Source organism: Catharus ustulatus, chromosome 3 (assembly GCF_009819885.2).
Source record: "Catharus ustulatus isolate bCatUst1 chromosome 3, bCatUst1.pri.v2, whole genome shotgun sequence".
NCBI lineage: Eukaryota > Metazoa > Chordata > Aves > Passeriformes > Turdidae > Catharus > Catharus ustulatus.
In genome coordinates this window covers 81,238,243-81,251,800 of record NC_046223.1, presented here as the reverse complement: position 1 = coordinate 81,251,800, position 13,558 = coordinate 81,238,243, and the positions used below count along the sequence as shown (strand labels likewise).

General features: G+C 43.3%; 1 protein-coding gene across 1 annotated transcript in view; it reads right to left on the bottom strand.

The window, feature by feature from the left end:
- Window positions 1–879: 879 nt before the first annotated feature.
- The window catches only part of LOC116994491 (gamma-aminobutyric acid receptor subunit rho-1), a 30,885-nt gene continuing 18,206 nt past the window's right edge, over window positions 880–13,558 (bottom strand). Inside the window, exons 6-11 of the mRNA XM_033056236.2 lie at window positions 13,023–13,246; window positions 9,579–9,661; window positions 8,267–8,407; window positions 7,679–7,831; window positions 4,868–5,064; window positions 880–4,034 (exon numbers count right to left, since the gene is read on the bottom strand). Of these exons, the coding sequence (XP_032912127.1) occupies window positions 3,744–4,034; window positions 4,868–5,064; window positions 7,679–7,831; window positions 8,267–8,407; window positions 9,579–9,661; window positions 13,023–13,246 (1,089 nt within the window). The 3' untranslated portion in view covers window positions 880–3,743. The remainder of the gene's footprint in view (window positions 4,035–4,867; window positions 5,065–7,678; window positions 7,832–8,266; window positions 8,408–9,578; window positions 9,662–13,022; window positions 13,247–13,558) is intronic.

The following is a 13,558-nucleotide window of genomic DNA, read 5'->3' as shown; positions in this document are numbered from 1 at the left end:
TGTTGGAATTGATAGAATAAGTAATGTGAGCTGAAGGATCTCTGTTAGGCTAAAGTTGGTCTAGCCTCCAGTTTGAAGTGGGATTATCACCAACGCTAGGTCTGGTGATGTTGGCTTCATTTGCCAACTCCTTGAATCCTCATTTGGCCTCTGTTCTCAGCTCCCCGTGTGAGCTAATTCTGGTTTGTCGCAGAATGTCCTAATGAGGTCCACATGATTGAGGATAGTGTAAAAACACAGTGCTGTTGTTTATGATAGCTCTAGATTTTTGGAGAAACAGAGAATGATTTGGGTTGGAAGGGAGATTAAAAGACCATGTAGTTCTTCATGCCTTCTTACTAGTCCTAGAATCATACAATTTCTTTTCCTACTCCAGCCTGGCCTTGAAAACTCCCAGGGATGGGATATCTGCAGCTTCTCAGTTGCAGACTGAAGTTTGCCTGCTTGCTGCTTCACCCTATCAGTAATTATCATCATCCTTAAAGGTTACCAAAGGTTTCAGCCTTCAAAGCTAGAGCCAAGTTAGATGTGCTCACATGCAGAACCTGTGTCTATCCACAATACACACAGACCTGCCTTCTGTACATAACTTCATTCCAGGCCAGGCTTTGGGTTAATCTCAAAGAAATTGCGGATTGGCACCCAAAGCAAGAAGAACAAGGACTGTAAGGCACACAGGAAAGCTGAGTGTCATCTTCATGCCGCTCTAGAGTTTGCGTGCAGGCTTCTTATCAGAGCCCTGCCTGCGGAACCCTGGGCCTCCCCAGCCCTACCAGCATAACCAGATTTAAGGATGCACTTGGTGTTCATCTGGATCAGGTCCTGAGCTCTGTGTATAAACTCATGGAGTTCATGCTTTTGAAGGTAGAAAACACACGATGCTGTACAAATTTGAAGTTTTATTGTGATTTCGAGTGTTTCTAGAAACAAACAAAAGCAAGCAAACCTCTCATTTATTGCAGAAGTGGAAACGACCAAACTGTTAATGATTGGATATAAAACCTATACAATGAAAGGTTAAAAGCAAAAAAAGTGCATATGTAAATATGTATAATGAGTACAGTTGCTGATAGCAAACACTGACTGTATATGACATATCCTGTAGTAAGAGAATACATGTATATACACATTTATATAAGACTGAAAAGGCACTAGAGTTTCCCAAATAAAACACAAGTAAATTAACTGTAAATCCAAACACTGAGGTTGGGGAATCAGTTTAGGGAGTTGTGCTGGAAGGGAAATTTTGAAAAATCACATGGGAAGTTAGGAACTAGTTTCCCACTGAAAGCCAGGGGGTTCAAAAGTCCAGCTCCCATTTGTATCTTCAAAATCTCCTCTAATGTACTGATCAGATGCCAAATAATGTATGTAGTATAAGATTAATGAGTCTATACAGGACTGTACTGTACTGCAGCAAACTACAGAACATTAAGCTTCTTATGGAGCTGAAGAGCTTACTATAAAATCTGGCACTCATGCTATTCTTAAATTGTAGAAATAAATGGGTACTTGCAATACTGAGAATCTAAATACATTCCTGTGTAAGTTTGCCCAGGAAATCTTGGAGCTATTTGTGAGAGAAGGTGCCATCAGAATAAGGAATAAGGTAGGGTGGGCAAACCTGGAAGTCAGCCTTTTGTCTGCTTACACCAGAGTGACCTTTATATTTTTATTTAACCAAAGTGTTTTCAGGTTTGAAAAAAAAAAGGCATTTTTATAACCTCTTGAAAAAACTTACAGGAGAATAATATGATATGAGGGGGACTTGACAAAACAAAGTTTAATAGTATATGTGCATGTGGAAAAAAAAAAACTGTAGAAATAAGTAGTAGAACTATCTTATGAGTAGGTGTGTTTTTTAATGATTTTTAGCTTTGTGATTTTACTGCCTTACCTATGGACTGTAGGCTGTGTGAGATGAGTTCTTCAGGTCACAATTTTAGCAGTTTTAAGAAATGCTGAGTATATAACATTTATTTATTAGAAAATAAAAACAACAACCAGCAGTGTTCAAACAACTGCAGTGACTGTGTCACACACCTGATGGTAGAGTGACAGAACAGGCAGGCCAGGGCAGATGTCACATAAGAACATTCACTCTCCTTTTGGAGTCACATCTGCTTTGGTCTGATGCTCAGAGCAGCTCCACCTGCAAAACACAAGAGTATCTGCTGTGCAGGCAGTAATGAGTTCTGCAATTGTGTGCAAAAGAGTGTGTGTGTTTAAATTCCTGTGAATGCAAACCCTCACGTAGCTTTGTGAACACAGGTGTGTATCATGTAGCAGCAGAACAACTGAATGATCACAATTCTGAGACACCTTTGGTGCTGCTGGTGTTGTAAAGGCCCCTGATTCCTTTCACTGTTTTTCTGAACTATTTTATCACTTCTGTATTACAGATTCTTCCTTTTCCCCATGAAGGGTATTCAGACTGACTGGCTGCTCTGCAGACACTGTGTTGGAGAGTTGGGACTTAAGCTCCAGCTGTGTCCCCTTGCTCTGCCTTGGAAGGTGCTGAGCCTTCTCTGAGGGCAGGGTGGGTTGCAGGATGCTGGGAGCAATGCTGCATGAAAGCGGATTCTGTTCTGCCTGTGTCTGCAGTGGAGCTGCTGTCTTATGGTGGAAGCAGTTTTCTTACTTCTTTCCAAAGGTTTTGGCATGGTATCTCTTGTACAGTTCTTACTGCTGCTTTGTCAGCTGTTGAGCACCTTTCTATTATGCTTTTACTACAAAGAGATGAACTCAGATTTTCCTGGAAGTGAGTACAAGTACTGCTGGCATTGCAGGCTGCAACAGTTTTTCAGGCTTATACAGGCTGGTAGTGCCCAAATTATATCAGAGGAAAGAGGCTTCTGAAGTGGTTTGGGTTTTTTTTCATAGACAACAGATTGTCTTCACTGCATCATTTTGTAGAGAAACCCATTCCCAGGAAACCCAAGAGCAAAAGTACCAGTGACCCAAATAGGCAGATCCAAGTGTTTCCCAGAGGATTTGGTCAGCATTACAGGAAGTCTGGCTTTGTTCATTCCTTGTTAAATGTACATTGCGACTCATATTTTAAAAACTTAGTCGAGACAGTTTGGAAATATTTCCATGTTTTAAATGCTTTTATGTCAAAGCACAAGTCTGAAAGTACTGCTACATGGACCTGTCAGTGTAGTACTGCTAATGAATCGTGCATTAAGCTGTGAAAGATGTAGCCATCAATAACCTTGCCAAAGTCGTTCCCAGTACTGGATATTTTGTGTTTGTAATTACCAATTACCAATTCTCATCTCACCCTGCAAACATGCAAGTATTTGCATATTCTTGTATTTATTGGTATTGAATGTGGTCAGTCTGCTGAGCTGACAGATCTATGCATGCACTCAGGTACTCAGAGAATTAGGATTTCAGGGGCACAAAATGGAGGATGCACCATATATAAGCAACTGGCAATTATAGTCACTTGTTAAAATAGTTTACAGTGGCCTGTGAGGCACAAGAAGGAACATAGCACATCTTTAAATAAGTATAAAATTTTAGATTGTATAGCCTATATTTTGCTGACATGTGAAACTTCCACAATTATTTATTCCACAGATGAGTTGCCTCTAATAAAAAAAAAATAATTAAATCCTGGAAAAAAAAATCAGTCTTCCTTCCCAATAAAACAAATCTCTATTTTCTTTCTGTTAGCCTATGAGACTGTACTTTCATTTAATGTCACAGCACTCTGTGACTACAGAAGTTAGGAATCTCTATGAAAAAATGGACCAGTATATCAAATTAAATAGAATGTACGCCCCAGGGAATATTATCCTGGAGTACTTGTCGATGGCGTGGGTGTCGATGCGCATGCTGACGTATCTCTGGTTTTTCCTCCTGGCTGAGCCCCTCTCCGAGCCCAGCGCCAGCTGCACCATCATGCGGTCCTGCTTGTCCCCGTCCTCGTGGGACATGAAGTGCCCCATGTCGTTCACGTCCCCGTCGTTGTAGCTGCCGTCCACCATCATGGCCCGGGGCTGAGGTAGGCTGCAGGCACAGGCAGGCTGTGGGCACAGACAAGGGCAGCAAGGTTTGAGCTGTGCCCACACAGTCACATCCCTGTCCAACCTCCGTCCTGCAGAGGTGGGGAAAAGCCTGGGGCATTCAGGCTGCTGGGATGCAAAAGGGAGGACAAAATGGTGGAACTGGGAAGGAGCTTTTTCCATCTCTGCTTCCCTGTCTGCAAGGCACAGGTGCAGTCAAGGAGAGAGCAGGGATGTCTGTGGAAAAGCTCCTTTGGCTTAGGCAGAGGTATCAGGGTGTAAATAAAGGTTGGACCCGCACCTTGCAACTGTGAAAATCAGAGGAAGACAGAGGGAAACTACAAGAAGGAATGTATGAGGCCTGCCTCGTTTAGAGAGATCTTAGGCTGAAATTTCAGTTAAAATTTAATGTAAAAAGGGCAGAATGGGAAAATTGGGACCATTGTATAAGTTTAGACTGTGCATAGACAAAAGTGGGGAATATCTGTCATGTCATCTGAAACCCAAAATGCAGAATCCAACTGATTCTATCCATACATGTTAATCTACAGTATAAAAAATATTTAAAGGTAGAATCCTAGGACCCATCCCATCTACGCAGGCACTGGAGGACTATATCCAGAGGGAGTTAGCCTGCTCAGACTCCAAAGAAAGAGGAGTGAGCTTGGCCATGGGTTGTGTGTGGCAAATCTTTACAACATGCCATGCCTCACTGCTGGTGTGTTTTTGCACGCACTGCATTTTCCCCAGGCAGCTGAGGGCAGCACATTGCAGTTGCAAAGCTTTGAACATTTCCATTTTGCCTCACCTTTTCCCAGGGGCAATAAAATGACATTGGAGATAGAAAACCTCACCCTCTCCCGCAGTTTCCTCTCCTTCCGCTCTTGCACCGTTGTCAGGTAATTCACAGCTGCATATTCCAACACGGAGAGGAAGACAAACACAAAACTGACCCACAGGTAAATGTCCACTGCCTTGATGTAGGAAACGCGAGGCATGGAGGCATTCACCCCAGTGATGATCGTGGACATGGTCAGCACGGTGGTTATCCCTGGGAATACACCAGCAGAAGAGACCATAAGATGCTTTCAAACCAAATCCTTCATCACAAGTACAACAGTTGCTACAATTTCCTGCCATCTGAATTTACCTTGCAATATTTTTTTTTTTCACTTTTGGATAATGAGTTTCACTGCCTGAGGAGGGTCCAGGCAGCCCTGATTTGTAGCTGGGGTTTTCTGGTCTATTTGGTGAGCACAGCTCTAATTCAGGTCTCAGGTGTTGCCAGTCTGGCTCCTCACCACACCATCAGCCTCCCAGCCTATAGCCAGGCAGTGGCACTTTGACCCTGTGCTGGCTGCACTCCATTCCAGGCTCAGGACAGTCCCTGGAGGGTGCTTGTAACCGCACTGAGTATAAGCCGCACTTCCAGGTGTCGGCAACTTTTCATTCTTTGTCCATATATAAGCTGTACCTGATTATAAGCAGCAAGTTACAATACAGAGTGTGATAAAAGGTATCTATTCTATCACCATCTGTTGAGGGTGGGGGCAGTGATCCTTATCTCCATGGGAGATATTCTGTTAATGGGCCATCCATTGAAACCAGACAGGGCATTGTTCTTTATCTTTTCACAACCCATCCTTCCTCCAGAGAGTCATTTTCTGCTAATGGCCATTGAGTCCCACTGTGGGACTGATAAAATTACTTCATCCCCTTGGAAGTTGCTCCAGCCAGGGGGAAGAGCCCAACATTTCTTACCAAGATGAAAACAGAGATTTTGGGACACTAAGGGAGCCCCTTTCTCCACTGGACTCCAGAGGAAAACTGGATTTCTCCACATCACCACTGGACCTCCGGAGGGAAACTGCATCTTCTACAGGAGCACTGCTCCAACTGAATCACATCTGTCACTGCAGGAGGATGCAGCCACCATTTAATGGGACTGCTACCAACACCCTGCCTGACGGGGTGTCAGGTTGTACTCTGACTTTGTCAGGGTTTGGAGTTTGTTTCTTTGTAGTACTGTGTTTCTATTTTAATTTCCCTAGAAAAGAACTGTTATTCCTAATTCCCATATTTTTGCCTGAAAGCCCCTTGATTTCAAAATTATAGTAATTTGGAGGGAGGGGGTTTACATTCTCCATTTCAAAGAGAAGCTCCTGCCTTTCTCAGCAGACACCTGTCCTTCAAACTAAACCAGCAACTTTTTGTTCTTTGTCCGTATATAAGCCGCACCTGATTATAAGCCGCACTTTGGGTTCGGACCAAAATTTTAGTCAAAATGGTGCGGCTTATAATAGTGAAATTACATGGATTTGAGCTCAATGATCCTTATGGGTCCCTTCCAACTCAAGATACTCTATGACTCTACAATTCTGTGTATCTCAGCTTCTAGTTCAACTCCTCCACAGCATGGACACAAGCAAAACCGCTGCTTTTACCTGTTTGTCCTGTGTTTTCTGTATGCTAGACTTCTGGGAAGTTCTGCTTCATGAGAAATCACAGAAGTCCCCAGCTGACTCCCGCACCTGGTCTGTGCCTTCACTGGAGCAGAAGCAGGGAATATAGTGCCCCACAAGGCAGTGTTGCCCCACATTACACTCTGGGTGAGCACAATGAGCACCAGCAGGAGCCACTGCATTTCAGTGTTACCCTGGCTGTGAGAAAGCCTCTTCATGGCCCTCTCATTTCAGAGACTAATTATGTCACACTAGTGATTACTTTGGAAGTTGAAATTATGTACATAAGCACAAAGGACTGAATTCACAGGAGTGTCTAGGTGCTAAAAATACTGCTAAGGCAGTGCCTACATCTTCTGCAAAACCATGGTCCATACACTTAGGCTTTTTTAAATGATGTCTTGAGGCAATGGGTGCTGTTTCTAAATTCAGACATGAAAAACTACCCTATTGCCATCGCTGTTTTGTCTCTCTATATTTTCTCCACTGAGGAATATGATTTTAAGAATAAATAAAATCCTGAGGCCATGTTGCCTGGAATAAGAAGAAGCAAGCTACAGTTCACAATCTGCAAAAAAACAAGCACCACTTTGCTGAGGGCAAAGCATCCACTTAAGAAGAAGATTTATGTCCATATCACAGTTCTGTTCCTACAGTGACTCCTGTGACACATGGCCTCATCTCTCAGAAAAATGCTGCAAAAGGGGAAGCTGAATCCCTCACACTGCAGTGCAAACTTATTTAACACATTAAACTGCACAGCGCAGTTCAGCTGAGTTCAGTTACCTCCTACTTCCCTCCCCTAGCAAAACTCAATAAACTGAAATTTTGTCAGGGCTGTTGATACTGATTTTCACCTTCTTGCTCACTGAAGTCTCTGAAGGATACTGACACCTGGGCTGTACACATGCCCTGTCTCTGTTTAGAGCAATAGAAGCAGTGAGGTCTTTGCTCTCAGAATCACCCCAGGTGCATCTTGTGCAAACAGGGAAAGCAACTTGCTTGGCACTGCAGGCATGAGAAGAGCTGGCAGCTTGAGGGGACACACACCCTGTCCCTGGGGCACATGTGTATGGCACAGCTGATTTCTGTGCCTCAAGCTAACATGGAGGCAGTGCATGGCACTGGGGATTTCACCCTGATGGTCAAGGCTGTGGTTGCAGCCTCTGTCTCTTAGCTCTGCTGACCACAACATAGTTTTACCTAGCGGGACTCTGGCAGGAACTGCTCGCCGGTCGATCCAGAAGGACACCCAGGACAACATGACCATGAGAGTGGCAGGGAAGTAGGTTTGGAGCAGGAAGAAGAAGATGTGCCGGCGTAAAGTGAAGTTTATATAGAGGCGATTGTACCACCCTGTGAAACAGAGAGAATGAAAAAGAGAAGTTACACCAACATCAGACTGTTTTCAGATAGGGTGATGCTGCACCAGGGGGAAAGTGCCTAACTTTCTTTTATCAAAACACAGTTAATGGCTGCAGATCATTGCAATTTACAAAGAAACTCGTTGCTGAACCAACTATCAAAGTCAAAGCATCTCTCGGGCTGATATCTTCCAGAAAATATAACCTATGCAATCAGAGAGTTTAATTTAACTTAAGATTTGAAGAGGTATTATCTTTCCAGATTGCACGACCATTAAGATGGCAATGTGTGGCAGGGACAGCCAGCTTGGCAGAGAAGAGTGGCAGATCTGGTGGGACACAGAGAGAACCCCCAGGGGAAAATCCTCCATATGGCCAAGGTCAAGAGAGACAGTTTTCACCCCTTCTTCCCCCAGCTCTTGCCCACCTGTGCTGCTGTAAAAGGCAAGCTTTGTGGTGGTGTGAAACTCCTGAATCAGGAACTGGGACAATGATATCCTCTCATCTGTTTTTAGGGAATCATTCCCATTCTTCCAGTAGAGCATAAGGTCATCTTCAGTGTAGGCATCTAGGGAAGCAGAACAACCTCAGGATAGTGCACTGAGACAGCTGCTACCACCCCCAAACCCCAGGGTGGGCTCACACAGCCCTCCTGGCTCCCTCAGAGCTCCCAGCTGAAAAGCTCAAATTCCCAAATGCCACCACCTAGGTCGTGGGTATGGCTGTGGCAAGGAGCAGACTAGCTCATTGTCACAGCCCTCAGGCCTGATGTCTGGTATGTTTTGTTAACCCTCCTGTTTCTCTAATCATAGTTGCACACACATAATGTGTGTGTCAAGTAACCCACTGCAGCCGAACTTGAAAAATTCTTTCTTGTAAACCTCCTAAAATCAAGAGCAAAGAAAGGGAGCCTGAGCAGAAAGAACCTGCTTGGGGTGATCAGAGGAACAATCCATCAATGGTCTGAGGCATGAAGGAGAAAAAACTCTTGGGTAAACTTTCTGCCTATATGTACACATGAATATTACTTTGTTTTTAGTACTTATGGAAGTAACAGAAATGTTAATCCTTTCAGATGGGTTTAGTAGCAGCTCTTTTCACACAGGGAGAAAAAAATCACATGTAAATGTATTAAAGCAGAATTAAGATTGTAATTTCTTATTGCAAGCTTAAGAAGGAGAAGAAATAACTCAAAAACCCCAGAAGTTTAAAAAGTTGCTATAGGAAATCTAGCCAGTTCATATGTGCACCATACTTGGGACAAAGGGCATAAGTTGGGTTTGTCTGAAATAGGACTGAGAAGCATAAGAGGAAGGCAATAAATGTCACTACCCTGTCGTGGTTTGTACACCGTGGATGACCAGATGGTGCCATGAAGGTCATTTGGCCATTTATCCGCGTGTTTGAGGGCACCTGGGCAAACAGGGGCTCTTGGAGACTGCTGACCTGCAGGCAAGTGGCCCAGGGCCCCAGGGGTGGGGTGGCAATGGGGCAGCCTGGCTGGCATTCAGGGCCACTAGCAAGGCAGTGCTTGCAGCTGGTTTTTAAAAACACTTGTTGCAAACACCATCTAATTATTGTGACAAAATACAGGCAGGGAGATTTTCTTAGTGTTGAAGTCTGATGGCTTTGGTTAGAGCTCCCCTGAATGTAGCAGCAGTTTAATTGTTGGTATAATTAATTATTGGTATAACACAGTTTGGGTGCCCTTGGCTCCCCTAAACCTCCACTTTACTTACAGCTTTCAATCTCCAGGGAACATGTCTGTGTGTCCAGGGGAAAGCGACTAAAATCCATGTTGCACATCGCAGTTACTGTAACTCTAGGAATAATAAAAATCACTCCATTAAAAACTTGTCTCCTTATGTGACTGAAAAATAGCAAAGCTGTGAGTTTGGTCTTTTATTAAACAACTACAGCCAGCACCACGCAACTGAAAATAAATTCCTTCCATTCAGCTAATTCCATTCCACTTTAGTTAAAGCCATTTCTTCCTCTCAGCAAGCTACTGTTTAAAAAGGTGACTAGAAAATTATGCCATTACAAATTGCAATTAGATGATAAAAGTATTGGAGAAGAAAATGAGAACGGGCAAAAAGGACAACCCCCCCAACCCAACCATCAGCAAAAATATCTGAAAAACGTCTGTCCTTTAAACAGATGCTTTGTATAATAAAACAATTTGCATTTATCAAAGCCATCGTAGTACCATGAGGGATGCAGGTAATTTCCTTGCATGCAGTGAATTTCCAGCTGCTCAGTGGGAACCCAGTGATCACACAAGAGAATCAGCCACCAGAGGGCACAGGGCTGGAGCTGTGAGAATGCAACAGCGATCACTGAAATGCTCTGGCCCATCAGTCAAAATCTCTGCCTTGCCATAGTCTGATTATCACATTTTTAATAGCATAATTTGATGTTTGAAGGTAAACAACCATAAATCTTGACTCAACTGATTTGGACTCTAGAGAAGTAAATGAAAATAAAAGTACAAATCATATTGGGGAAAGAATAAGTTATAGAAGGGTTAGTGGTAGAGAGAGGTCTGTCACACAGTGATGAAAACACAATGCAATCCCTTGTGTTAGCAGTCCTTCTGCACGAGTGGGTTCTGTCTGATGTGCTCTCCTGTCTGGATTTAGTGTTTGAGTGAAAGTGCTTGGCTCAAATGCAAGTTTAGGTGCCAGTGAGGTCTATGCTGGTTTCCAAGATGAGAAAAAAATGTCTGGAAAAGAACCCTAAAATGGCAGACACCAAGGAAAAATACAATCTGCAGGCAAAGGCATTCAGCAAGGCAGAGAGCAGTAAGGACCTGTTTGTTCTTACAGGGAGCCTTTGTCCTTCCCCAGCATTCATGAAGCATTGCAACCTGCATTCACTGCTGAATAAAATACTGAAACTCTGCCTATTTTCTGTTGAAGGCATTTGCAAACAGTTTGTACCAGGCAATTGTTTAAGCACAAGGCTGTGGAGGATCTGAGTAGTTTGATGTCCTCCTGTTCCCAGCTTCAGATAACCCTAAATGCTTGCAATGCAGAGGATTGGCAGCTGAGTGAGTGTGTAGGCATGCATGGCATAGCTGAATATAATGTCATATTCTTGTCCTTTTTTATTGTACTCAGGACCTGGCTACATTTTGCAAAGGCCTAAAGAATGCTTAAACCTTGTCTAATCTGCTAGGTGAAGAAAATATTAGATATTGAGAAGTTAGATAATGTTCAGGCTATGAATTCAAATGAACTGTAAGATAAAAATATCACAGAACAAAAGAATTCTTGTCAAACTGATGCCCCCTAGGGAATCAAGAATTTCTTTGCTGACTTTTTTTGTAGAATCATAGAACACCTTGGCAGGCTGAGAAGTTTCCCCTCACCTTATGGCAGGCTCAGCTTCATCTCTGCCACTGCCATTCCCTAAAGGTCTCCACAGCCTTCTCAAACAGTGTATTCTGCAACTTTCTCACTAGTTAAATCTGAGTCTTGTTGATACTGACCTCCTTTCAGTCAGGTTTTCCTTCTTTTTGTCCTTCAGAGTGTATTATCTATCATCTGATGCTTAGTTTATTTACCAGGTATTTTGTTATTTCATTGCTGTGGAGGCGATGTTGACATTCTTGCATGAGAATATAGTACAGAAATTTCCTTTCTAATAGGTTTTTATGGGTCCTTTGGCAATACTTGTTTTCTAACTGGATGGAGCTGCAGTCAAGTAAAACAGAAACACAGATTTTATTTTCTTTTAAAAATTGACAAATTGATTGTCTGGGATAGAGTTAATTTCTTATCACAGTAGCTAGTGTGGGAATACATCTTGGATTTGTCCAGAAAACAGTGTTAATAACACAGGGATATTTTCATCAATGCTGAGCAGGGCTTCCACAGCATCAAAGTCTTTTCTGCTTCTCACCCCACCCCAAAAGGGGGGAGGCTGAGGGTGCACAGGGAGCTGGGGGGTGGACAGCTGATCCCAGCTGACCTAAAGGACATTCCACAGCATGTGGCATCATGCTCAGCATACGAAGTGGGGGGAAGAAGAAGGAAGGGGTGGAAGTTTGGAATAAAGGCATTTATGTTCCCAAGTGATGGTTATGTGTGGTGGAGCCCTGTTTTTCTGGGGGTGCCTGCACACCTGCCTGCCCTTGGGAAGTGGTGAATTAATTTCTTGATTTGCCTTGCCTGTGCATGGGGCTTTTGTTTACCTAATTATCTGCCTTTATCTCAACCCACGAGGTTTTTTTTTTGCTTTTTACTGTTCCAGTTCTCTTCTCCCTCCCACCAGGAGGGAGTGAGCCAGCAGCTACATGGGGCTTAGTTGCCAGCTGGGGTTAAATCTTGACACAAATGCTCCTCACTTAGCATCTCCAAGCATGAAAGTGTTACTTATGACTATCAAATTTTAAAATCCCAGTTTAATAACATTCAGACTTATGTTAATTGTTGAACAATTTGGAAAATAAGGGAGAAAACCAGGGACGGGACCACCCCTCAAGCCAGAGGACAAAGCAATGTTTACCAAAAATGTGTCCTGCAAGGAACTTTTATGGATTTCACATGAAAAGTGAGCAAAAAGCAGGAAGACACAAACCAAGTGTTTGGGTTGCTCTAACCATACATGGGAGTCACCAGGAGCTATATACCCTTGCTCTGAAGCTTGTCACGGCACATGCTGAAGAATGTCCCCTGTGTCTTTTTGCTTATCATAAAGTGGCACTTGGTGTAATTTATACTTCTTCATTATTGCTTTCAAGAATAGAAACTGCACATTTTGCTAAGCCCAGAGACTTTGCTGTGTTGTGAGGTGGATAATTATAGCTTCCCTGGGCTTCCTTTTATTACCAGACACTGCCCTTTTATTTAGAATGTGCCATGCCTCTTCAGCAGTGCCCCATGGGGATTGCAGCCCAAGGCACTGCCACATCTGAGTTCCCAACAGGAACAGGGGCTAGCCATGCCCACAAGGTGAAGGGACAGTGATGGAACCAACAATGCTGGCACAGAAACTGGTTTCTACAACAGGCACTTAAATGTACTCAGACAGGCACTCAAATGCCTGTGGATAGCCAGCACATCCATTCTTTTTTATGCCCTTTTTTTGCATGAAGTCATGCAAAAACACAATAGAGGAATCAATTAAGCCTCTTTCTCTTTCCACTAAAAGCTTGCATTGACTGAATGCAGTTTTACCTGAGGCTATAAAGCACCTTCCCATCTGGCTGGACCCGCAGCATGACATTGTCTGTGGTGGTGTCATGGATGAAGGAACGCTTGGAGTGCACGAAGAACATGTCAGGGACCCAGATCTTCTTCACCAGCCTGCCATCAAAGGTCATGCTCTGGTTGTTGGTGCTGGGGAAGGACAGCCTCTCGTCTTTCCAGTAGTGCCTCAGATAAAGTGTCATGGTGAAGTCCTGCAGCAAACAGTCACAACTTACACTTGGTCAGCACAGGAGTGATTGCTCCTCTCTGGGACAAACCATGAAGTGTAAAGCACCTTCTGCAGCTTGTTTGTTCTTCAGAGAGATTTACTGGGCTCAGACACAACTCACTTCTCAAGCTTAAACTTAGTACAGAGTGAGTAACTCTGTCACTGATGTGTTTTCATTTTTAAAAAACAAGTCATGATCTTGCTAAGCACCCTGGCATTTTTCTATAAGGCTGCACAAGTCAAAAAGTATTGATTCTGAAAATATAAAATCTTCTCCATTATTATTTCGCTAACA